Source organism: Balaenoptera musculus, chromosome 9, assembly GCF_009873245.2.
Source record: "Balaenoptera musculus isolate JJ_BM4_2016_0621 chromosome 9, mBalMus1.pri.v3, whole genome shotgun sequence".
Lineage (NCBI taxonomy): Eukaryota > Metazoa > Chordata > Mammalia > Artiodactyla > Balaenopteridae > Balaenoptera > Balaenoptera musculus.
The window spans coordinates 38,691,077-38,716,986 of record NC_045793.1 but is presented as its reverse complement, the minus strand read 5'-3'; the positions used below and the strand labels follow the sequence as shown (position 1 = coordinate 38,716,986).

The 25,910-nt window shown below is 37.5% G+C and overlaps 1 protein-coding gene and 1 pseudogene across 5 annotated transcripts in view; one reads left to right on the top strand and one right to left on the bottom strand.

Moving 5' to 3' along the window:
- The window catches only part of IMMP2L (inner mitochondrial membrane peptidase subunit 2), a 901,263-nt gene that overhangs the window by 824,517 nt on the left and 50,836 nt on the right, over positions 1–25,910 (bottom strand). For all 5 annotated transcript variants that reach the window (XM_036863031.1, XM_036863032.1, XM_036863029.1 and 2 more), the window contains exon 4: positions 586–689. In XM_036863031.1, coding sequence (XP_036718926.1) covers positions 586–689 — 104 coding nt within the window. The remainder of the gene's footprint in view (positions 1–585; positions 690–25,910) is intronic.
- LOC118900600 lies at positions 4,282–5,189 on the top strand (annotated as a pseudogene).

Below are 25,910 nucleotides of genomic sequence, written 5' to 3'. Positions count from 1 at the left end.
GACATTCCTTTTCTACACTATGATTGGAATGAAATTTTTGTTCCGGACCAGTCTTAATACTTTAACAGAGAAACAGTGCCACCTTTTGGTCCCAAACAAAAGCCTCCAGTCTACTAATCTTCCAAACTTCCTTTTTTCAGTTAAATTACCGATATATATAAATGCCACTGAATTTCATGTCACAATTATCATCGTCTAGAAATATTTTGTAGCGACACCAGCTAATAAACCATGAGAGTAACATAAGAGTTGCTTCCAAAATGTGGAATTTCAAAATTACCCAAATACCAAGTTCATGTACTCTAGATCATCAATATAATAATTTCTAATCAACATTTCATTAAACACGCTCTGCCAAATCCAGGTATGTCAGTCAACTGATATATTTTAAGTATAAAAGAAAAATCCTTTCTTATAGCACTGTTACATTTCAAAATTGATTTTGAAAAATGCATTATATCAATATTTTAAATGGACCTATTAATTTAATAATTGACAATATGGTATAAACAGTGAATTACTAGTTAAATCAGATAATTATAAATAATCTTATATATGAATATAGTATGTTTCTGATTTACTTACACTAATGACACAATGTCACCACGTTGTACTTCAAAATTCCTCACTTTCCAGTGGTTCAAAAGCACCACATCAGATGACTGGCTCCCCCCAGGATTCAAAGAAGGCTAAAAAATAAGATGAAAGAGACACATCTATCATTTGTATTTTTCATTCTTCATGGTTCCTTGCACTTCATAGCTGTAGTGCAGTGCAATAAAACATTTCTAATATGGTAGCTTTCAACAAACTGCTGTTCTAAAATAACTGCAAATGATGAGTTTTCAAAAAGGCTCATTGGGATTCTTCACAGAGAACCAGAAAAAAAAATACATTACCAATACTTATTTGAAAGGAAAACGTGCTAGATATTCAAATCTTTACTAAACTCCAACAAAGAGCATGGAAACCTGTAAGAAGAATTAAAAGGAAAAAGTGAATCAAACCTCCCAACAAAATATTCGGATAGGATCTAATTCCACAGTAAGTACACATTATCGTTCCATCTGGAGAAAAGAAGAAATAATCTCAAATCAACCAGGAAAACACCCATATGAAGAAGTAAAGGGACCAGAAGAAACGAGTGATGGGATAATCTTGGAAAATATGGGAATTTGCCAATTTGACCTCTTTTCTCCAGAGAGCATGCAACAAGGGTCCTGGCTCCAGTTTAAGCCTAATAAGTAACCTGCACCTTAGGATTCAGACAAGTCTAGATGTGCCTAAGGATTGATGGGGCAAAAAGTGAGAAACATTTTATGTAAGAGTTCATCTGAAGGTCAGGAATCATCTAGGCATAAAAAACTGACTGAGGGGCTTCCCTGGTGGCACAGTGGTTGAGAATCAGCCTGCCAATGTAGGGGACACGGGTTCGAGCCCTGGTCTGGGAGGATCCCACATGCCGCGGAGCAATTAGGCCCGTGAGCCACAACTACTGAGCCTGCGCGTCTGGAGCCTGTGCTCCGCAACAAGAGAGGCCGCGATAATGAGAGGCCCGCGCACCGCGATGAACAGTGGCCCCCACTTGCCGCAACTAGAGAAAGCCCTCGCACAGAAACGAAGACCCAACACAGCCATAAATAAATAAACAAATAAATAAAATTTAAAAAAAAAAAAAAACTGACTGAGGAGCCATAAAGCCAACATACCTGTCACCTGGACAGGGGTGCAGAAAAAGCCAATGGATATCAAGTCTGAAACCTGATGGTGGACAAAAGAATGAGAAAAAGTAGGAGAGCTTTTTCACCATTGACCCTCCAGGGTCTCTGAGAACGTCATAGGGGAAACAGCAATTTCTGCGGTGGCGGGAAAGGTACCAAACCACAGCTGAGGCTCTCCACCTTCACAGATGGTGGCAGCAAGAGGAGACACACCACAGCTACCAGGTCAGGAGCGAGGAAAACAGTGCATGCCAGACAACAGCCTGTCCCTGGAGCAGTAGTGACATACTATTTTTTAAAGATTCCTGGTATTACTTGTAGGTTCTACAAAGCAGATGCGGGCAAAGCTGTGGAAATTTTGCATGGGGGCTATTATCATGATCTTATTTTTGACTCCCCAGATTTTTTGTGGCCAAAAAATATTGGTTATCCTTGGGGGTCTCAAACCCTCTACAGCTTCTGCAACTCCTTTATGCGATAATGCCTAAATATCTCTAACTTTAGTTTTGAATTCCCTGCTAATCATCACTTGACTATCTGACATAAAATTCAACATGATTAAATGGAATTTGTCATCATTTCCTACCAAAACAGTTTTCTTCCTTATTTTCTTACATCCTATTTACCATTTTCCCAGTCAACCAACTTAAAATCTTAATTACCTTTTTACTTCATGTCCAACCAGTCACCAAGCTAAAGGGATTTTCTTTTCATAATATCTTTCACTTATGGCCCATCTTGTCTCCTCTCTACCATCATCATATTTCAAGCACCAGTCATCATACAACTTCATGCACCTATACTAGTCAGTCTCTCACCTCCAACTCAAAAGTGCATGATTCTATTTCTTTATAACTATAAAATCTTAAGTTACTTAACTTTATTATACTCCAATTTCCTTACTAGTAAAATGGTGATATTTAGTAACTATTCTCTAATTGATAATTAAATAATAATAATAGCCAATACTTGCTGAGTACTTACCATGTGCAAGACATTGTTCTAAGGGCTTTACAAATATTAACTTATTCGGTGAGATCATGCATTTAAAGTGCTTAGAATAGTTCTTAGCCCATAGTTAAGCTCTCAATAACTTCTATTATTGATATTACTAAATCACAACTTTAATTAGAGGTAGTTTTGTACCCTTTCCCCAGGTTCCTCCTCTGGCTCTATCCCTAATAAGGAACAGAGCTGATATGGCAGGATAAATCCAAGGGGCTTTGTTGGGCCATGGTGCTAGGGTATGGAGCTTTTGCCATCACACAGTAGGGTTAAGCTAAAAGTCATGCTTCCATAGGGGTTTATTCTTTCTCATCCATATTTCTCATTCATATTCTCTATTTCTTCCTCTCCCTCTCTGTCTTTGAGTTCTGTATCTTGCAAGTCCTTTCCCCTTATTTCTTTGTATTTCTCTTCCTACATAACTGATGTGGCAAAGGTGGCCTAGGGGGAGACCACCTGCACATAAAATCTTTCCATTGCACTTGCACTGGGTCCATTTCTTTTCCTTGCCATCAGAGTAGTGAAGAACAAAAGTGATTTAATTATTTCCAACTGCTCTTCCTTAGTGTCTTTTATTGTTTTTCAAAAGTTTGTGATTACAACTCTTAATAAGAAAGACATTTTACACTTTACCCAATACACACATGCACAAATACACACATCTGAACAAGATGCCACAAAATAATAATTACCTTTACTTCATACACCCTGATATTTTCTTTCTCTCTTAATCCATGTTTTTAAAATTCTGTCTATAGCCAACCATATTAATTTCCCATCCACTATTATTGATCTACAACCTACAAATAAGTTGTAACCCACAGTGCTAACATCACAGCTTTAGATGATTCTTCTTTAACCATTATCCTATGAAGGCTGCTTTCTTCTGGAATTCTACCGTCAGTTCTTTCATCTCTGCTTTATATTATTTCCTTAGAAAAATCATCAATATTCTCAGTTGCAAATACCACCCATATACCTATGACTGTTAAAAGTGAAGTCCCAAATCACTTCCTCCTCTATACTCAATACATAGCACTGCATACTACAACACTTCACATACTGTGATGTCAGTTTTATTTACCTGTCTCCACATCTAAGCAGGAAGCACTTTATCCATTACTGTGACCCCTAGTTAAATTTATACCCTACCCCCAACTGCGTTTCTGAAATTCTAGAACATAATTCTAATTGGTTGCTGGGCATCAAATTTGATCAAGCCATTCCCCTACTTAAAATCCTTCACTAGCTTCCTGACACTACCAACATGACTGTCTTCAACATAAAAATCAAGAGACATATGATCTGCAGGACCCTACCAATCCCCACTTACATAGTTCCTACAAGTTTCACTAAACCACAAGCAGTGCTCTCTATACACAGGTTACTTCCTCACACTCCCAAGGCATCATCTAAGCAAAATTCCTGCCTGACATGTTTCCCCCTCTTTCCCTCTTCCCACAATCTGTTTAACTCATACTTCAAAACAACACTTGAGGGCCCCGCCCGTCACCATGTTGTTCCCTCGGTGCTGGCCCCCGGCAGTGCCGCCGACGCCTCCTGCCCGCAGGGTCCTCGACCCTCTCTCTTTCCTCCCTGCACCCCGACGGGCTGGCCCGGAGCTCCCGGGCTTCCTGCGTGTGGCCGCGAGAAACTCCCTGCGCTCCTATAATGCGCCTGGCACAGTGGTGAACGGCTTTTCCTGCTGTCCGTGTCCAAGTGGATCTTCCCGACAGCCCTAGAGATAATGATAATATTTGAACTGAACAATTAAGGGTTCTGAAATCAGAGATCTTGAGATTAAAAATGTTAGGAAAATCATCGCTTTTTAAAGTAATTCTCCTTGGAGATGGTGGAGTTGGGAAGAGTTCTCTAATGAACAGATATGTGTCTAATAAGTTTGATACCCAGCTCTTCCATACAATAGGTGTGGGATTTTTAAATAAAGATTTGGAGGTGGATGGACATTTTGTTACCATACAGATCTGGGACACGGCCGGTCAAGAGTGATTCAGAAGCCTGAGGACACCATTTTACAGAGGTTCTGACTGTTGCCCGCTTACTTTTTGCGTCGATGATTCTCAAAGCTTCCAGAACTTGAGTAACTGGAAGAAAGAATTCATATATTATGTGGATGTGAAAAAGCCCGAAAGCTTTCCTTTTGTGATTTTGGGTAACAAGGTTGACATCAGCGAGCGGCAGGTGTCTGCAGAAGAAGCTCAAGCCTGGTGCAGGGACAACAGCGACCATCCTTACTTTTGAAACAAGTGCAAAAGATGCGACGAATGTCACAGCGGCCTTTGAGGAAGCAGTTCGAAGAGCGCTTGCTACCGAGGATAGGTCAGATCACTTGATTCAGACAGACACAATTAGTCTGCACCGAAAGCCCAAGCCCAGCTCATCTTGCTGTTGAAGTTAGAGAGGTTGCCCGTGCGATCTAACCAGCTCACACACTTGCACAGATAAGCAGAGGGTGAAGACGAGAATTAGTGTTTGCAGCGATGGATCATGTACTCATAAAATTAAACTAACCATATTACTGCCTTGTTAGTGGGTGGGAGAAGGGACACATCCACTCACAGGAGACTCTATTTACTCAGTAATGGCACCTTACATTTATAAGTTGTTAACGGTTGTCTAATAATGTTTAATTTAAATATGTATGTTACAGAGCTAATAAATGAGATGACCAAGACTTTGTAATTAAAACAAAACACTTGAGTATTCTAGAAGTTACTGTTTTTTCCCTGGGAAAATGGAGAACTACTTTTTCTATGTGTATATTTTTATGTAATTAGCATTCTGTTCCTGGTCAGGGAAAACATGTCCTAAAGCAATAATGTTAGATATTAAAGATTGAAATCCAGAAAAAAAAAAAAAAAAAACAACTTGAATTCCGTGAGGCAATCTCATAGGAATTCTTTCCTATCACTCCTTATCTCTCCTCCCCATTCCCATCTTCAGTCTCCATTAGGTGATCAAAACTCCCAAGTTCCCCATCAAAACCTGTGACTGCTGCTATCATAGCAGTTTTAAGCACATATCATAATTATTGGATTGTCTCTCCAAGAGTCTATAAGCATTTTGAGAATAGATTATTTCTTATGTCTGTGTTCTTCATACGTGGGCAAGTAAGGATATTAATAAATTTTAGTGGAAAGAATTTTTTAAAAATCAATTAATGAAATTTCCAAAGACTCCCCAAATCAACATGCCCAAAACAGAGACCATATTCCATCCTAGCCCCAAAATATACTTCTATACTCTCCTCCTTAGTTAACAGTATCACCACTCACCTTATCCCCCATACTAGAAAACTCTTGAGTCCTTCTCAACTTCTCTCTCCGAGTCACCTATCACCAGACTTTCCCTCTTCCCAGAATGCCTTTTCCCTACTTGGAAAAATTCTATTTATCTTTCAAAGCCCAGCTCAGATGATGGTGACTTCTCTGTGAAGCCTTAAAACAAAACACAACAAAACTTGAAGTTCCCTTGCAGAAATTAGGAAATTACTTCCTGGTGCTCCATGGTTAGGGACACAATAATCCCTATAGACTCAAACCTTGACACTTGCATTCATCTTTCCCTTACAGAATCAATCATCTACCAACTTTTCTAATGTTAATTGTTAGAACCAAAAGGTAATGCATTGTAAACAAAAGATTTATGTAGGGGGAAAAAAACCCAGAAGGAAGCACGTCTAATTTCAAGCAGTAAAATATTAGAATCATTAGTCAACACCTGGAAGACCTTGTTTGATTTTTACAAATGAAACACTAGTTTTCTTTTACCTTTCCTCTCCTCCACAAGGATAAATTAATCATTCCCCCACCTGTGCTCCCTTAGCAATTTAGGTAAACTTCAGGGATAGCTCTTAAAACCTTATAACGGGTATCTGCCTATACATATGACTCTTTCACTGTAAGTTTCTCAATTGCAGGAACCATACTTTATTCATTTTTGTATGCCCAATCACAGAACAGTGGCTGGAAAATAGTATTTCTATACTTTGAAGTTTAAAAGATTAAAGGTGTTTGAAAGCATATTTAACTAAGATGTTTCCCAAGCAATGTATGTTATCTAAACAATGTATACATCTCTTGGACTTCCCTGGTGGCACAGTGGTTAAGAATCTGCCTGCCAATGCAGGGAACACGGGTTCGAGCCCTGGTCCGAGAAGATCCCACACGCCGCAGAGCAACTAAGCCCGTGCGCCACAACTACTGAGCCTGCACTCTGGAGCTCACAAGCCACAACTACTGAAGCCCGTGCGCCTAGAGCCCGTGCTCCACAACAAGAGAAGCCACTGCAACGAGAAGCCCGTGCACCACAACGAAGAGTAGCCCTTGCTCGCCGCAACTAGAGAAAGCCTGTGTGCAGCAACGAACACCCAACGCAGCCATTAAATAAATTTAAAGAAAAAAAACCAAAACATTATGCCCATTATGTTTTTAAGTTTCATTTTTAAAACATACATACATATATAAATAAAGGTATACAGTAAAAAAAATCTTAAATTAACTCTGATTGGATGAGATTATAATCTTCTTTTTCTTTTTTTTTTTTGGAAAAAATTTAAGTTACATTAAAAAGAGGTTATATGCTTTGCTCTGACCTAAGTACTATAACATTCACTCTAAGAAAGACAATATAAGTCAGAAGATTTCAACAGATGTTAATAAATTATGTTAAACCTTGAAATGGCAGATATCAAACCTGCTTTTGAAACAAATATAACACGGAAGTTGAGCTTTAATGTTCTCTCTGATCAATCTGAAGGATTTTTATTTCTTCTACAAACAAATATTATTGTCAAGGTATCCTAAATTCTCAACTTGTGTCTAAGTTCAAATCATATGACAGTTTGGGGGAAATATATGTCTTGATTTAGGAAAATATAACTCCCCTAGAGAATTAAACAGAGACATGATAGATTTCTCACCTTGTAAGATTTAGCCACAGCCAAATAATAAATGATATTATTATGGTTTTGATTTTTTCTATAAATTTCTTATTCATTTATTTTCTCATTCACTTTTTAATTAAAACAAAAGAAGTCCACAGTCACAATTCACTACCGATAGTCTACCAATAAAGCCTGGTTTTAACCTCACTTCTTTGGGAGCAGTACTGTCAATCTTTTCAGACCTATAATGAGCACTACCCACCCTGACTATATACAATCTAAAATGTTTAAATAGTATTTTGTGCTTTTCAATAAGATAGTCCCCCGTGGCAGCCACAGGAACCAACAGCAGCCCCCAGACTTCTTTTGAAGAACCATTATTTTAGAGAACTGATTGGTAGGGTGAGGTGCGCCAGAGTGGGACTATTAAAGTAAGAGAAGAAACTGAAATAATACTTCATTGTAAACTTTCTAACATTGTAGCACTAGCCAGCAAGCAATGAGGTACACTTAAAGTAAGTATATTCTGATTACAGAACAATTATTATTATTAGACGCCATACTTTTGAAAAAACATGAATAAAATTGTGTAAAATGTCATCTTCCTTCTCTTGCTATTCAGGTGTCTTATTGTTTGCATGGCTTCTAGAGTTCTCAGACTCGTCTTACAAGGTGTGCATAAGAAAATGGACTATACTGTACCCAAGTCTGCATGAAGCTTTACGTTGGAAGTGGAGCATTCTTTCCAGGTAAAGGGTACTTATTACCCATAGCCCTGAATACTTGACCCCCTACAATGACCATCCATCTAATTCAAAAATTATTCAAACTTTTGACCTCAGGGCCCTTAACCTGGCAAGGTGATAAAAACCTAGAGTCGCACATACATACTCAGTTACACTTGAGTGCTAAAAGGAAGAAATTCATATCATAAAGCATCTCAGGAAATGTATACTTATTAAGTCCTGGTTACATTTGACACTTTATTAATAAGTTGAGAATAATGGGCTCCTCACACCTGCTCCAGCTTCCAGAGGCTCCCCACAGGAGCATCTGGCAATATCAGGAGGTCCCCATTAGAAACCTCCCCGCTTCACAGAGTCGCTTTAGAGCTCTGGCCTAGACCAGTCACTCCGCCTTGACCAGATAATCCTGGCAGCCTCTCTCTGCTCACATGTGTCGACTTTGGACAGGTTTCACATGAGCTGGAACAGAGATATATTTTTATATGCCCAACTTAAAAGACAACAAAGGATGCCTTTGTTAAAGAAGTGAAGTTAGAAAAATTAATTCATGCTTTCTTTTACTCATTCATTCCTTCATCACTGAAAAACTCCTGAATTCCAATTCTGCTAGGCATTGTGCTAGGCAATGGGATTCCTCACCCCTGAAAATCCAAATATGATTCAAATCACATTTTATTCAGAGATTTAAGAGCCTTTTAAAAAATATTCACTTTAAATTGAGGTGAATATTTTCTCATCCTTTTGATATTTCTGCACGAAATTTTATTCACTGAAAAATAATTTGTATTTCTGTAGATACTAAATTTCTTAACTTTTCTTTAAAAAGCAAGCCTTTAAAGCTATATTAATAAAATTTTTAAATGGACATATACCATTTTAATTTAACTTGGAAGAATAGTGAGTTGCTAATTTTTCATTCTTTAGATTGTATTTTCTATGTATATATAGAGACACATCAAAGTTTTACAGGCACTCTCATATATTGCTTGTACAAATAAAAATCTTTACAAACTATCTGAAAGGTAATTTGCCAAAATGTATCTAAAGTCTTTAAAGTGGTCTTATCCTTAGGCCTGGAAATGTCATATTTAGAAAGTTATCCTAAGGAAATAATCAAAAATATGTACAAGGATGCTTATCATATATTATTTATGATAGGTGAATAACTGAGCCAACCTAAATACCTATAATAGAAAACTGATTCAAATAGTAATGGTTAAACCATATGATATATGGATACCAGAAGCCATTAAAAATCACATTGCAGAGAAATATTTAAGGATATTTGGATATGTTTGGCAAAATAAATTAGGTGAAAATGTGATAAATGGAAAAAAACAAATTGGTGTGATCCAGCTTAGAAAGGGAAGGGAGGAAGGGAGAGAAGGAGGGAGGGAAGGAGGAAGGAAAACTGCAGAAAGGTATGAGAAGAACTTATAATGGTTTAGAAATGCAAACTTTTAGTCAAAAGTCTGGGCTTAAATCTGTGTAATCTTCAACAGATTAATCTCTCTGCTCCTGTTTCTTCATCTGTAAAATGGATTAGTAATAGTACCTTCATCATAGGATTTCCGGGCATATTAAACAAACTATTATATTTAAACTGAATACTATACTATAATGCCTGGAACACACTGATCACTCAGTACTTTTTAACTATTAGTATTATACAATAACATCTTAAAGTAACTAATTCTGGAAGGTGATGTAGATTATTTTTATTTGTGTATTTTTCTATACTGTCCAAGTTTTCTTCAATCAAAACGCAATGCTTGGGGCTTCCCTGGTGGCGCAGTGGTTGAGAATCTGCCTGCCAATGCAGGGGACACGGGTTTGAGCCCTGGTCTGGGAAGATCCCACATGCCACGGAGCAACTGGGCCCGTGAGCCACAACTACTGAGCCTGAGCGTCTGGAGCCTCTGCTCCGCAACAAGAGAGGCCGCGATAGTGAGAGGCCCGCGCACCGCGATGAAGAGTGGCCCCCACTCGCCGCAACTGGAGAAAGCACTCGCACAGAAACGAAGACCCAACACAGCCAAAAATAAAAAAATTTAAAAAATTTTTTTAAAAAATGCAATGCTTTAGAGAAAGAAGGAAGCAATTAAGCTTTTAAAGGAAAAAAAGCATCTGATTTTTTTTTTTAACTAGAGGAGTATCTCATTTTATTTTTTCACAATTTTATTTATTTATTTATTTTATTTATTTATTTTTGGCTGCATTGGGTCTTCGTTGCTGCACATGGGCTTTCTCTAGTTGCGGCAAGCGGGGGCTACTCTTCGTTGTGGTGCGCGGGCTTCTCATTGCAGTGGCTTCTCTTGTTGTGGAGCATGGGCTCTATGCGCACGGGCTTCAGTACTTGTAGCACGCCGGCTCAGTAGTTGTGGCTCATGAGTACAGCGCAGGCTCAGTAGTTGTGGTGCATGGGCTTAGTTGCTCCACAGCATGTGGGATCTTCCTGGACCAGGGCTGAACCCGTATCTCCTGCATTGGCAGGCAGATTCTTAACCACTGTGCCACCAGGGAAGGCCCAAGCATCTGATTCTTATATCTTTTTATTACAAATATTTTTGAAGTTTGCTTTCTTCTTAAGTTCTTTAGTGTTTAAGCATCCCCTTTACTCACATCACTGTAACTAGACTGCAAGGTTACAATCTGCAAACTTTCTGGTTCAATGCAATTACTACAAAACACTACCATTAAATATGTGTATGGTGTTTCCCTGCTAATAAAACATATTGATATAGCTATTCAAATTAATAGTTCTAATTAATCACAAAATGAAATAGATGATGTATAGTTAATGAAATATTAAATTGATATAAATAAACATTTCTACATAGTAACAAGAAGACAGATTACTATATGTAATCTAAGCCAGCTACATAGATACATCTATGTACTGACACCAAGATACATCTATATACTGATGAATCTTTAACATCCTCATAAAACTGAATAAGGCCTTCTTATTCACTAGTACGTCCTTCTCCATTGCCCAGAAGAAACCACGTTTCCCTCTGATGTGCCCTCCTGACCTAAAAAGAAGTTCATAGTAAGATGTGTAGCAACAGAAAGAAGTTGGTTCAACAAATAAAAAAAGGTTTTTAGGAGGCTGATGGGATGATTTCCCCAGGTGTACATAACTCCAAAGAGGCCAAACTCCCAAGTAGGTGCAGTGCACAGCAATCTATTCACTTCACGTGTACAATATCTGTAAACAAATCTGTGAAAATGAGACCATGGATTTTAAATCCTTCAGCTCTTCATTGCTGAACCTGATACTGCATCATATGAAAAAAAAAAAGCCCCCATTCTAGCAGTACAAGTGGGTATAAATAGAAATTTTGGTCCATGGGACCTCTGAATTACATAAATCAAAGCTATTAGAATTCAAGGGATTGACTGTGTAGAAAACAGTCTATTGAAAGGAATCAAAAAGCATTGTGGCAGATAAAAGGGACAAAAGCATACAATCTTTATATTACTCATCTACTGCTATAAAACAAACTACTCCAAAACTTAAAACAGTAATCAGCTATTTGCTCTTGATTCTCTGCATTTAGGCTATGCTAAATGACTAACCAGGTGGTTAGTAAGCTAGTGTGACCTGAGATCATTCAGGCAACTGCAATCATAGGGATAGCAGTGATCCCAGAGGACAAGCTCCACTGTGTAAGCATCTAACAAACCTCTGTAGACATGTTCGCTATAATTCCACTGGCCAAAGGAAGTCATATGGCCAAGCCAAGAGTCAGGGTAGGAGTCTACAAAAGAGCTTGAGAACCAAGAGGCATGGCTTATAGGAGTTGGGGGTAGGGGAGGGGATGTTAATGTAACAATCTATCAAAGTTCTGCCTTCTGGACCCAATGAATCATATCCTTCCCACATGCAAACACATGCAACCCTTCCCAGGATCTCCAACATCTCCTCTGACTTTTGCAAAAGGATCAAATTTTATTACCTCATAATATGCATCAGCTCCAAGTATGGATGAGGATACAACTTGAATGCAGCTCATCTTGAATCAGAAGTTTACGAAGCAAAAAGAAAAAATTGTCTGTCCCCCAAATATCCAACATACAATGGAAAGACAGGGGACAGGATAACTACAATAGATTTTAAAAAGGAATGGGAGAAACACAGAATTCATTTATCCATACAGGTCTAAAATCCAGCAGCAGATGTTGTCAGAGCCTCCTAACACAGGGACAGGAATGTTCTTTTAATTAGGGCCCATTTCTGTTATCTGGAATGGTTTCCTAATCTATTCTTCTCCATGGCTCTTTGCTCTGCCCTCTGGGCTTTGGGGTTCTTTTTAAATAGAAATGCTGCTATTCATAGTAAATTGAGGCCAAGAGGCCTCTTTTTAAACTGACCATCCCTTTTAGTATAAGCCAATTCTAATCTCTTAAAACTTTGTAGACTTCCTATGCATCTAACTGAGCTTCATTCTATTCCCCCTAAAACTATATCCATAACTCTTTCAAACTAGATCCTTCTCTAATTTGGAAGTGTTAGGTTGTTAGGGCACAAAACCCTTAAGATTCTTATCAACTTATCATCTCTTTCATCTAGCTAAAAGGACCTACCTTAAATCTTTCTAAGGTCTTAATAAAGAGTACTTGATATTTACTCCAGGCCACTTTGTACTTTAAGAATATTTTGCCTGCCAGAGACTATGAAAGAAACAGTTTTATTTTCCAATACAGAAATTCCTGGACACCCTGTATTTCCTCTAATTTCTGCTTTAAGTTCATTTCTCTCTTCCCATACCTTATACAAAGCTATCAGAAGCCAGTTGACAATTTCAATATTCTGCCTGGATCCTTAAGCCAGATCCACAAATTCAGTACATACATCTTCTGTATTCTAAGTTCCTGTAAGTGACAGTTTTTAAAATTGTTTCAGAACCATAAAAATGCGTCATCATCATTCCAATCTCCAATAACAGTTTCCTCACCACCTCTCCAGATTCCATTAACAGTTTGTCATTTTTCCAGCCTCTGCCAACAATCCCTTCACCATTTTTCTAGACCTCAACTGCCACCCAGTCCCAAAACCAATGCAACATAATTTAGGATTTTGTTATGGCAGCACCTCACTAATAATACTAATTTTAGTTTCAGTTACCTATTGCTTCATGACAAACCATTCCAAAACTGTGCCTTAAAAGAATAACCATTTATTTGATCATGATGCTGCAATTTGGGCTCCACTCAGTGGGGGCAGATCCTCTGCTGCTTTCTCCTGTGGTCACTCATGTGGTTGTAACCATATGGGGCTCAAATGGGGCTGGAAGTCCTAGATGGCCCTAGTCATATGTCAGGCATTTACCTGGGGATTGTTGGCCAGAATGTCTCATTTGTCCTTCAATATCCCCTCTAGCAGGACAGCCTGAGTTTCTTGCATGTTCCCAGTTCACAAGTGCTCACCATGTTTCCACTTGAATAACATCTGCTGATGCCCCATGGTTAAAGCAAGTCACATGGCCAGAGTCAATGTGGGGGGAACTATACAAATCAATGAGAGAGTTATGATTCATTGAGAAGCTATTACTGTAAAAATCTATAAGTCTCCCATCCTAAGAGAATGTGCCATTCTCTCAGCTAACACTCTGTGCTTCTTATTGGTCATTTTAAAAACTACAGAAATAAAAGACGGTATATATTGTAAGAAAGAAAGAGAGCAAGGAAGGAAGGAAGGAAGGAAAGGAGGGAGGGAGGAAGAAAATTCGCTGGTAAAACAAATAAACTAAATAAAGCAAAAAAAATTAACAGACATTCTTAAAATGTCTTTAAAAATTAAAAAAACATTCTTAAAGCTACAAAGTGCAGAACACACATTTTAAAGTTTTAATAAAGTAGAAAGATAATATAAAAGTAAAATTAGGAAGAAGAAATAAAAACAAAGTTTATAAACTAGTAAGAAAATCTAAAATGAAAATAATATAAATTGATAAAACAATTGGTATGAGATTAGAAACAAGAAAATAAGCTAAAACTAGCACAGATATATGGTAAATAATTCAACAGACAAAAGGATGGGGAATAAAAAATATATTTTTAAAAAATACTATGAGTTAGAATTCAAAAGCTTAACAAACCAAGGCAATCAGGATTTTTCAAGCAAAAGTTGTTTGCATTTTGGCAAATCCCCCAACAATCTCTCATACCCAAGAGCTGGGGCTCTCTGTAAAAAAACAGTTCTCAAACTTGAGCATTTATAGAGCTTGTCACAATGCAGATTCCAAGGTCCTAGCAGTGATTCTAACTTCATAGATCTGAAATGGGGCTCGGGTACACAGGTAGTGTTAATAAAAAAGGCCCAAGAACCACACTAACTGCAAAAGGGCTTTCTCAGGCATTGCGCCTCCTCATCCTTTGTGTTGCATTTACTGCTTGAAGCCGTTACGACAAGCCCACATTTAAAATTTCAGAATCGGGCTTCCCTGGTGGCGTAGTGGTTGAGAATCTGCCTGCCAATGCAGGGGACAGGGGTTCGAGCCCTGGTCTGGGAGGATCCCACATGCCGCGGAGCGACTAGGCCCGTGAGCCACAATTACTGAGCCTGCGCGTCTGGAGCCTGTGCTCCGCAACAAGAGAGGCCGCGACAGTGAGAGGCCCGCACACCGCAATGAAGAGTGGCCCCCGCTTGCCACTAGAGAAAGCCCTCGCACAGAAACGAAGACACAACACAGCCATAAATAAATAAATAAATAAATAAAATATTTTAAAAATAAAAATAAAATAAAATAAAATTTCAGAATCAAGAGCTAACGTGCTCCACTCCCTTAGTTATAGCTCAATGTGAGCAGCTTCACCCTTTCACTCCTCCCTCCAGCAATAAAGCAGCATTTTTCATATTACAGGTCGTGACCAGTGAGTGAGTCATAGAATCAATTTAATGGGTTGTGACCAGAATAGAAAATATCGGAGGGCATTGCACATAATGATGGTAATTACAGTTTAAGCACTGTTACATGAAACTTTTGTTTCAGTCGCGTGTCTGTGTGTACAATGAAAATCTATAATATGAGTCATGGGCAAAAAGGTTTGAAAATTTCTGCTATAAAGAATATGATGGATTCATCAAGGAGCTAAAAAGTTTTTCAGGTGCAAAGTGCAGAAACACCCTCAAATTTAAAGGAAAAAAATTTTAATGATGATAATTTCATTTTATCATATTGCTGTAGGGTTTAATTATTCAGGCACTTCAATGCTTCAAAGAACAAATTTAATATGCAGTTATTCACCATCCTCTTGAACAGGTAGGTGAGAGGAATATGGTCCCTTTCTTTTAGAAGCTTACAAAGTAATTAGTATTAACCCATAGTTAAGATGACTAGAGGACAATACAAAAGAATTTATAATCATAAGTTAAATTTACAGGGCTGTAGGATTTCAAATAAGTGAATGATGGAATTAGGGAAAGCTGTGTGAAGAAGATAGGACTTGAGTTTAGCCTTAAAGGAAGTGTAAGATAAGAAAAAGCAGACAGGAAAAGGTATAGTATTAAGTCTTGTTGTATAGTCAAACTAGGCTAACTGCCTATAAAAAGAATCTCCAAAGCTCAGTCTATAATACAATAGTGAGTGGATTTACTACACCCACTATTGGGTGTAGTACAATACACCCAGTACTACACCCAGTCATTGGGAAACCCACGTTCTTTCTATCTTGCAGATCCACCATCTCCTGTGGCCTCCAAGTCCTCAACTGGATCCTCTGCATCCAGCCAGCAGACAGAAGACACAGCATGGATTACAAAAAAGGTTTTTATGGGTCAGGCCTGGAAATGGCACCTCACTTTCCTGGTCTTTTTTCACTGGCCAGAACTTAGTCACATTTGACTACTAGGAAAGGTAAAAAATACAGCTTAGGACCAAAATGGTGTACCTCCATTCATCACACTCTCTCTCTCACAACTAAAACATCCCAGAGGTAATTAACAAATACAGGAAGACTCTGAAAGATGTAAAGAAGATATACTGGAGGCTAGGGACCTTAGGACTTGAGGAGTGACACGGTGGCGAGTTCCCTGGGTTTTCCTTTTGCTTCCCATGCATCCTAGATGAGGTGCTGGAGAAGCCTGCAACCAGGAACCACCAATAGGCAGGACAAAAAAGCCTGAAGAAGAGCCTATTTTTTACCCAAAAGACTGGAAAAGCATGGCCAAGTGGAACAAAAAAAACATTTTTTATAATACCTGTCCTAATTCAGGCAACCACCAAAGGAAAAACTGGCCCAACACCATCGTGTCGGTGGGTTGAGCAGGGACCTAGACTTCCAGCCTCACCCAGCAGCAGTGAGACTGGGCAGGGTCCCTTCACTTCCCCTGACCCGGCAACAAAGAGGTAGAATGAGAGTGCAGGCAGTGCAAATCAACACACTTTCTCCTACCCCAGTGTTCGTTTGGCAATTTCTTTAAAAATTAAACATAAATGTACCATACAACTTAGCAATTCCACTCCTAGGTATCTGCCCAAGAGAAATGAAAACATGTTTATACAGAGACCTGTACACAAATGTCCACAGCAGCATTATTCACAATAATGAAAATGTAGAAACAACCTAAATGTTCATCAACTGGCGAAGAGATAAACAGAATGTGATATATCCATACAATGGAATACTATTCAGCAATAAAATTATACCAACTATTGATATATAGTACAACATAGATAAACCTCAAAACACATGGTAAGTAAAAGAAGCCGGACAAAAAGATCACATATTGTTTGGTTCTATTCACAGGAAATGTCCAGAAAAGGCAAATCTATAAAGCAGATCAGTGGTTGCCTAAGGCAAGGTGGAAGCAAGAATTAACTTCAAACAGGCATGAGGGATCTTGGAAACTTTCTAAAAGGTGATGACTGTACAGTGCTACAAATTCACTAAAAATCATTAACTCACTCAGAATGGGTATAAACCTGTTTTTTAAAAACTAGACAGATTAAAATAATGAACTACCATGTTATCCATCATCTAGAATCAACATTATGAACTCATGGCCAATCTTGTTTCCTCTGTAACCCCACTCCACTTTTCCTCCTCTAATATTAAAATAAATTTCACCTATTTTATATATATATATATATATATATATGTATATGTATGTATATTTCATTGCAAATTTTATTAGATTCATAGTATAGAAGATAAGGATTGTTAACCTAATCACATCATTTTTATATCTTAAAAAATATATTAAAGCACACTTTGCTTGACCATTTTAAATAACCTTTTGTTGCTTTCTCATATTTTCAGTTTCCTTTTTTATTTCTTTAAACATACTACATTTAACAGCTGATAGTTCTAATATCTAAAGTCTTTAAGGTCTGATTCTACCACGGGTTGTTATTGACTCTCACTTAAAACATTCACTTCCTTGTATGATATTTTTTACTGTGAGATCATGTTCATCAAACTTTGCATGTGCCCAGGAGGACTGGAGATAGCTTCTGCCAGGTGCCTGAGGCTGCCCTAAACCCCTGTCCACTATAAATTACTACCTCTGTTTAGGGTTTTTCAGTTACAGTGAAAGTGAATTCAAATTTCAATTCCACATTAGGGTTTTTACTCTGTACTCAGAGACCTGACAATTTTTCTCTCATAACAGATTCCGGTTTTAGTCTATCAGTTCCCTAAAGATGTGTCTCTTCCATGATAGTGAATTTACTCAGAATTTCTGTCCCAACTCTCTACCTTGTATCAGTCCAGGGCTGATCCCCATGTGGCCATTCAAACCAAAACTCGAAGTTACCAGGAAATGACAAATGTCCAGAAGACAGCTGATTATTTTAATGTGTACTTACTACTCTAGAAATGTATTCCCCCTTATGTGTGGCCTCTGGTCATTTCCCTTACCTGCCAGCAAGGTCACTATGCATTTTTAAAGATTTTTAATGTTTTATTTATACTTTTTAATGAGTTCTGCATTGGAAATATTTTCAAGATGTCTATTCTGCCATATTTCCAGAAACTGAAGTCTAATTCCTTCTTAGGAAATCTATAATCCTCAGTTTAACATACGATGTCTTCCATCAACCTGAGTATCAAACTTTAAAATCTTTCATCTCCCACTTATAGTATAAGCTTGACTGAGCTCTGCCCACCAGAGCAACAGCCAGCTCTACCCACCACCAGTCCCTCCCATCAGGAAATGTGCACAAGCCTCATAGATAGCCTCATCCACCAGAGGGCACACAGCAGAAGCAAGAAGAACTACGATCTTGCAGCCTGTGGAAAAAAAACCACATTCACAGAAAGACAGACAAGACGAAAAGGCAGAGGTCTATATACCACATGAAGGAACAAGATACAAGCCCAGAAAAACAACTAAATGGAGATAGGCAATCTTCTAGAAAAAGAATTCAGAATAATGATAGTGAAGATGATCCAGGACCTCAGAAAAAGAATGGAGGCAAAGATCGAGAAGATGCAAGAAATGTTTAACAAAGACCTAGAAGAATTAAAGAAAGAACAAACAGAGATGAACAATACAATAAATGAAATGAAAAATACACTAGAAGGAATCAATAGCAGAATAACTGAGGCAGAAGAATGGATAAGTGACCTGGAAGACAGAATGGTGGAATTCACTGCTGTGGAACAGAATAAAGAAAAAAGGAATGAAAAGAAACGAAGACAGCATAAGAGACATCTAGGACAACATTACACGCAACAACATTCGCATTATAGGGGTCCCAGAAGGAGAAGAGAGAGAGAAAGGACCAGAGAAAATATTTGAAGAGATTATAGTCAAAAACTTCCCTAACATGTGAAAGGAAGTAGCCACCCAACTCCAGGAAGCGCAGAGAGTCCCATATAGGATAAACCCAAGGAGAAACATGCCAAGACACACAGTAATCAAATTGGCAAAAATTAAAGACAAAGAAAAATTATTGAAAGCAGGAAGGGAAAAACGACAAACAACACACAAGGGGATTCCCATAAGGTTAACAGCTGATTTCTCAGCAGAAACTCTACAAGCCAGAAGGGAGTGGCATGATATACTTAAAGTGATGAAAGGGAAGAACATACAACCAAGATTACTCTACCCGGCAGGGATCTCATTCAGATTCGATGGAGAAATCAAAAGCTTTACAGACAAGCAAAAGCTAAGACAACTCAGCACCACCAAACCAGCTCTACAACAAATGCTAAAGGAACTTCTCTAAGTGGGAAACACAAGAGAAGAAAAGGACCTACACAGACAAACCCAAAACAATTAAGAAAATGGTAGTAGGAACATACATATTGATAATTACCTTAAACATAAAGGGATTAAATGCTCCAACAAAAAGACACAGGCTTGCTGAATGGATACAAAAACAAGACCCATATATATGCTATCTAAAAGAGACCCACTTCAGATCTAGGGACACATACAGACTGAAAGTGAGGGGATGGAAAAAGATATTCCATGCAAATGGAAATCAAAAGAAAGCTGGAGTAGCAATACTCATATCAGAAAAAATAGACTTTAAAAAAAGAATGTTACAAGAGACAAGGAAGAACACTACATAACGATCAAGGGATCAAACCAAGAAGAAGATATAACAATTATAAACATATATGCACCCAACATAGGAGCACCTCAATACTAAGGCAACTGCTAACAGCTATAAAAGAGGAAATCGACAGTAACACAGTAATAGTGGGGGACTTGCTAACACCTCACTTACACCAATAAACAGATCATCCAAACAGAAAATTAATAAGAAAACACAAGCTTTAAATGACACAATAGACCAGATAAATTTAATTGATATTTATAGGACATTCCACTCAAAAACAGCAGATTACACTTTCTTCTCAAGTGCGCACGGAACCTTGTCCAGGATAGATCACATCTTGGGTCACAAATCAAGCCTCAGTAAATTTAAGAAAATTGAAATCATATCAAGCATCTTTTCTGACCACAATGCTATGAGATTAGAAATCAATTACAGGGAAAAAAACGTAAAAAACACAAACACGTGGAGGCTAAACAATATGTTACTAAATAACCAACAGATCACTAAAGAAATCAAAGAGGAAATCAAAAAATACCTAGAGACAAATGACAATGAAAACACAACGATCCAAAACCTATGGGATGCAGCTAAAGCAGTTCTAAGAGAGAAGTTTATAGCTATACAAGCCTACCTCAAGAAACTAGAAAAATCTCAAATAAACAATCTAACCTTATGCCTAAATGAAGTAGAAAAAGAAGAATAAACAAAACCCAAAGTTAGCAGAAGGAAAGAAATCATAAAGATGTGAGCAGAAGTAAATGAAATAGAAACAAAGAAAACAATAGCAAAGACCAATAAAACTAAAAGCTGTTTCTTTGAGAAGATAAACAAAATTGATAAACCACTAGCCAGACTCATCAAGAAAAAGAGGGAGAGGACTCAAATCAATAAAATCATAAATGAAAAAGGAGAAGTTACAACAGACACTGCAGAAATACAAAGCATCCTAAGAGACTACTACAAGCAACTCTATGCCAATAAAATGGACAACCTCGAAGAAATGGACAAATTCTTAGAAAGGTATAACCTTCCAAGACTGAACCAGGAAGAAATAGAAAATAAGAACAGACCAATCACAAGTAATGAAATTGAAACTGTGATTAAAAATCTTCCAACAAACATAAGTCCAGGACCAGATGGCTCCACAGGTGAATTCTATCAAACATTTAGAGAAGAGCTAACACCCATCCTTCTCAAAGTCTTCCAAAAAACTGCAGAGGAAGGAGCACTCCCAAACTCATTCTATGAGGCCACCATCATCCTGATACCAAAACCAGATAAATATGCTACAAAAAAAGAAAATTACAGACCAATATCACTAATGATCTGTAATTTTCTGCAAATATTATATGTGATATAATATCACTGCAAAAATTCTCAACAAAAAACTAGCAAACAGAATCCAACAACATATTAAAAGGATCATACACCATGATCAAGTGGGATTTATCCCAGCGATGCAAGGATTCTTCAATGTACGCAAATCAATCCATGTGATACACCATATTAACAAATTGAACAATAAAAACCATATGATCATCTCAATAGATGCAGAGACAGCTTCTGACAAAATTCAACACCCATTTATGATAAAAACTCTCCAGAAAGTGGGCATAGAGGGAACCTCCCTCAAGATAATAAAGGCCTTATACGACAAACCCACAGCAAACATATCATTCTCAATGGTGAAAAACTGAAAGCATTTCCTCTAAGATCAGGAACAAGACAAGGATATCTACTCTCACCACTATTACTCAACATAGTGTTGGAATTCCTAGCCACAGCAATCAGAGAAGAAAAAGAAATAAAAGGAATACAAATTGGAAAAGAAGAAGTAAAACTGTCACTGTTTGCAGATGACATGATACTATACATAGAGAATCCTAAAAATGCCACCAGAAAACTACTAGAGCTAATCAATGAATTTGGTAAACTTGCAGGATACAAAATTAATGCACAGAAATCTCTTGCATTCCTATATACTAACGATAAAAAATCTGAAAGAGAAATTAAGGAAACACTCCCATTTACCATTGTAACATAAAGAATAAAATACCTAGGAATAAACCTACCTAGGGAGACAAAAGACCTGTATGCAGAAAACTATAAGACACTGATGAAAGAAATTAAAGATGATACCAACAGATGGAGAGATATACCATGTTCTTGGATTGGAAGAATCAATATTGTGAAAATGACTATACTACCCAAAGCAATCTACAGATTCAATGCGATTCCTGTCAAATTACCAATGGTATTTTTTACAGAACTAGAACAAAAAATCTTAAAATTTGTATGGAGACACAAAAGACCCTGAATAGCCAAAGCAGTCCTGAGGGGAAAAAAAGGGAGCAGGAGGAATGAGTCTCCCTGACTTCAGACTATACTACAAAGCTACAGTAATCAATACAATATGGTATTGGCACAAAAACAGAAATATAGATCAATGGAACAAGATAGAAAGCCCAGAGATATACCCACACACCTATGCTCAACTAGTCTATGACAAAGGAGGCAAGGATATACAATGGAGAAAAGACAGACTCTTCAATAAGTGGTGTTGGGAAAACTGGACAGCTGCATGTAAAAGAATGAAATTAGAACACTCCCTAACACCATACACAAAAATAAACTCAAAATGGATTAGAGACCTAAATGTAAGACCAGACACTATAAAACACTTAGAGGAAACACAGGAAGAACACTCTGACAGAAATCACAACAAGATCATTTTTGATCCACCTCCTAGAGTAATGGAAATAAAAACAAAAATAAACAAATGGGACCTAATGAAACTTCAAAGCTTTTGCACAGCAAAGGAAACTAAACAATACGAAAAGACAACCCTCAGAATGGGGAAAATATTTGCAAACAAATCAATAGACAAAGGATTAATCTCCAAAATACATAAACAGCTCATGCAGCTCAATATTAAAGAAACAAACAACCCAATCCAAAAATGGGCAGAAGACCTAAATAGACATTTCTCCAAAGAAGACATACAGATGGCCAAGAAGCATATGAAAAGATGCTCAACATCACTAATTATTAGAGACATGCAAAGCAAAACTACAATGAGATATCACCTCACACCAGTTAGAATGGGCATCATCAGAAAATCTACAAACAACAAATGCTGGAGAGGGTGTGGAGAAAAGGGAACCCTCTTGCACTGTTGTTGGGAATGTAAATTGATACAGCCGCTATGGAGAACAGTATGGAGGTTTCTTAAAAATCTAAAAATAGAACTACCATATGACCCAGCAATCCCACTACTGGGCATATACCCAGAGAAAACCATAATTCAAAAAGACACATGTACACCAATGTTCATTGCAGCACTATTTACAATAGCCAGGTCATGGAAGCAACCTAAATGCCCATCGACAGATGGTACAGATGGTACATATCTACAATCAAATATTACTCAGCCATAAAAGGGAACGAAATTGGGTCATTTGTAGAGATGTGGATGGATCTAGAGACTGTCATACAGAGTGAAGTAAGTCAGAAAGAGGAAAACAAATATCGTATATTAACGCATATATGTGGAACGTAGAAAATGGTACAGATGAACTGGTTTGCAGAGCAGAAATTGAGACACAGAAGTAGAGAGAAAACGTATGGACATCAAGGGGGAAAAGCGGTGGGGGTGGAGGTGATGGTGTGATGAATTGTGCAACTGGGATTGACATGTATACACTGATGTGTATAAAATGGATGACTTATAAGAACCTGCTGTATAAAAAAATAAATAAAATAAAATTCAAAAAAAATAAAATAACATAAGCTTAATTTCAATCTTTGTTTAAATGCCAAATGTACTATGAAACCATCCCCAAATTAAATAACTTACTAATTACATCATTCAATAAACCAAAACAAAATGGAACGAAATATCTCTGTGAACAGGAATACTATCAGGAGGCATTATAGCACGGTGATAAAGCACAACTTTTATTGGTTATTATTTAGTAAAATGGAAAGCATTATCAGAGTTGGTTCAAATCACTTCTAAAACCTAATGGCTATGTAAGTTACTGTAAATCATCTCAAATGTCTGGCCTCAGTTTTCTCAAATGTAAAGTTTAGAACTTGAATCAATATCTCTTAATGTATCAAAAATTCTATGCATATGAATCTGAATAAAATATTAAAGTTAAATTTTTAATTAAATTTTTTTTAATTTAAAAATCTGTAAAAATCATTAATATACCAATCAGCAAGCATCATAAGTATACTCAGCAGAGTATAGAGAAGTACTGTTAAAGGGGCATGATGCATACAGCCTACTCTCAACTGGTTCAATAACAACGTTTGTGGGTATATATACTCACACATATATATGTGTGAGTATATATACATAGAAACATAGATGCATATATTATATGTTATATATTATCTATTATATGTTATATATGGGGGGAGGAGAGGAAAGAAAGAGAAAGAGGAAGAGAATAAAATCAACGTGGCAAAATACTGAAAACTGGTGAATCTGAGTAGAGAACACATGGGAGTTATCTGTACTACTCTTAAAACTTTTCTGTAAATCTAAAATTACTTCAACATTAAAAAAAGAGAGAGTTGGGCTTCCCTGGTGGCGCAGTGGTTGAGAATCTGCCTGCCAATGCAGGGAACACGGGTCGAGCCCTGATCTGGGAGGATCCCACATGCCGCGGAGCGACTAGGCCCGTGAGCCACAACTACTGAGCCTGCGCGTCTGGAGCCTGTGCTTCGCAACAGGAGAGGCCGCGATAGTGAGAGGCCCGTGCACCACAATGAAGAGTGGCCCCCGCTTGCCGCAAGTAGAGAAAGACCTCGCATAGAAACGAAGACCCAACACAGCCAAAAATAAATATAAATAAATAAATAAATAAAAATTAAAAAAAAAAAAAAGAGAGAGAGTGTTGTGAAGTCAGTGTTTAAACAACAGACCTAACCCTGGCTATATAGAACAGAAGCTCGCTGCTATTCTATCACGGGACGTGAAGAAAATCCATGAAGGGACATTATAAAGTTATCACTTACTGCTTCAGTATCACATATGTTTGTTGCTATAAATACAAACTGATCTATTTAAACTCTCTGTTAATGACAGGTTGCAGAACTACATAAAAATGCGTAACATCCTAAGGGGTAAACACCTCAGGTGAGATTTTTGAGCGAAAAGCAATTTGGGAAGAAAGCACACATGTAAGCCAATAAAGCCTTCCAACATTAACTCCTGGCTTCCCTCAAAGTCAGCCTCAGCCAACCAAGGGGAGTAAGAGCACAGAGCAGTCAGCGTCACAGGAAATGTGTGCCCAGCGGTTCCCAGCATCTTAGAAGCGAAAATTCAGCAGGTAACTTAAAACTCCCTAACTCCACCTTAAATTCTGGCATATACATCACAATACATCTCTTTTCTTGAGAGTCTATTTGTATCTAGCTTCTCAGAATGTCAAAATAATAGTTACAACCACTATAACCATTGTATATTAAGCCCACTATAGGTTTAAAATTTTTTTAATAAAATAAAATAATGTGACAGAAAGAGAGAAAGAGCATCAGCCTCTTTGCTTGCTTTTTTGATAGAACTTTTAATTTTAAACTCAGTAGGGAACAAGATAATGACTTCAAAGAGCCAGGTAGAAGTCGAAGAGGTTTATTACAAACCAGTTTCTTCAAGATCATTTGCAGGTAGCTGAAAGTCAAGGCAATTTTGAACCAATGAATGTGTGATATTGATGAATAAAGACCTAAGTGCTGATTAGACTCTATTTTCCCTCACATTCTCTTATTTTCTAATCTATTCTGTGTAAATCCTTCCCTGAAGTCTGAGCTAGAGAGATAGTATTGTGTAATGTTTTCAAGTATTTTCCCCTCTGGCTATGCAAAATGGAAAAAGGAAAAGGGCATACTACATAAAGATTGTGTGGCAACTGCAACAAAAACAGGACAATGTCACTTACAATTATTTCTTTCACTTATTTTTTTTATGTCTTAAATCTTAATTTTACACGTAGAAGGCATA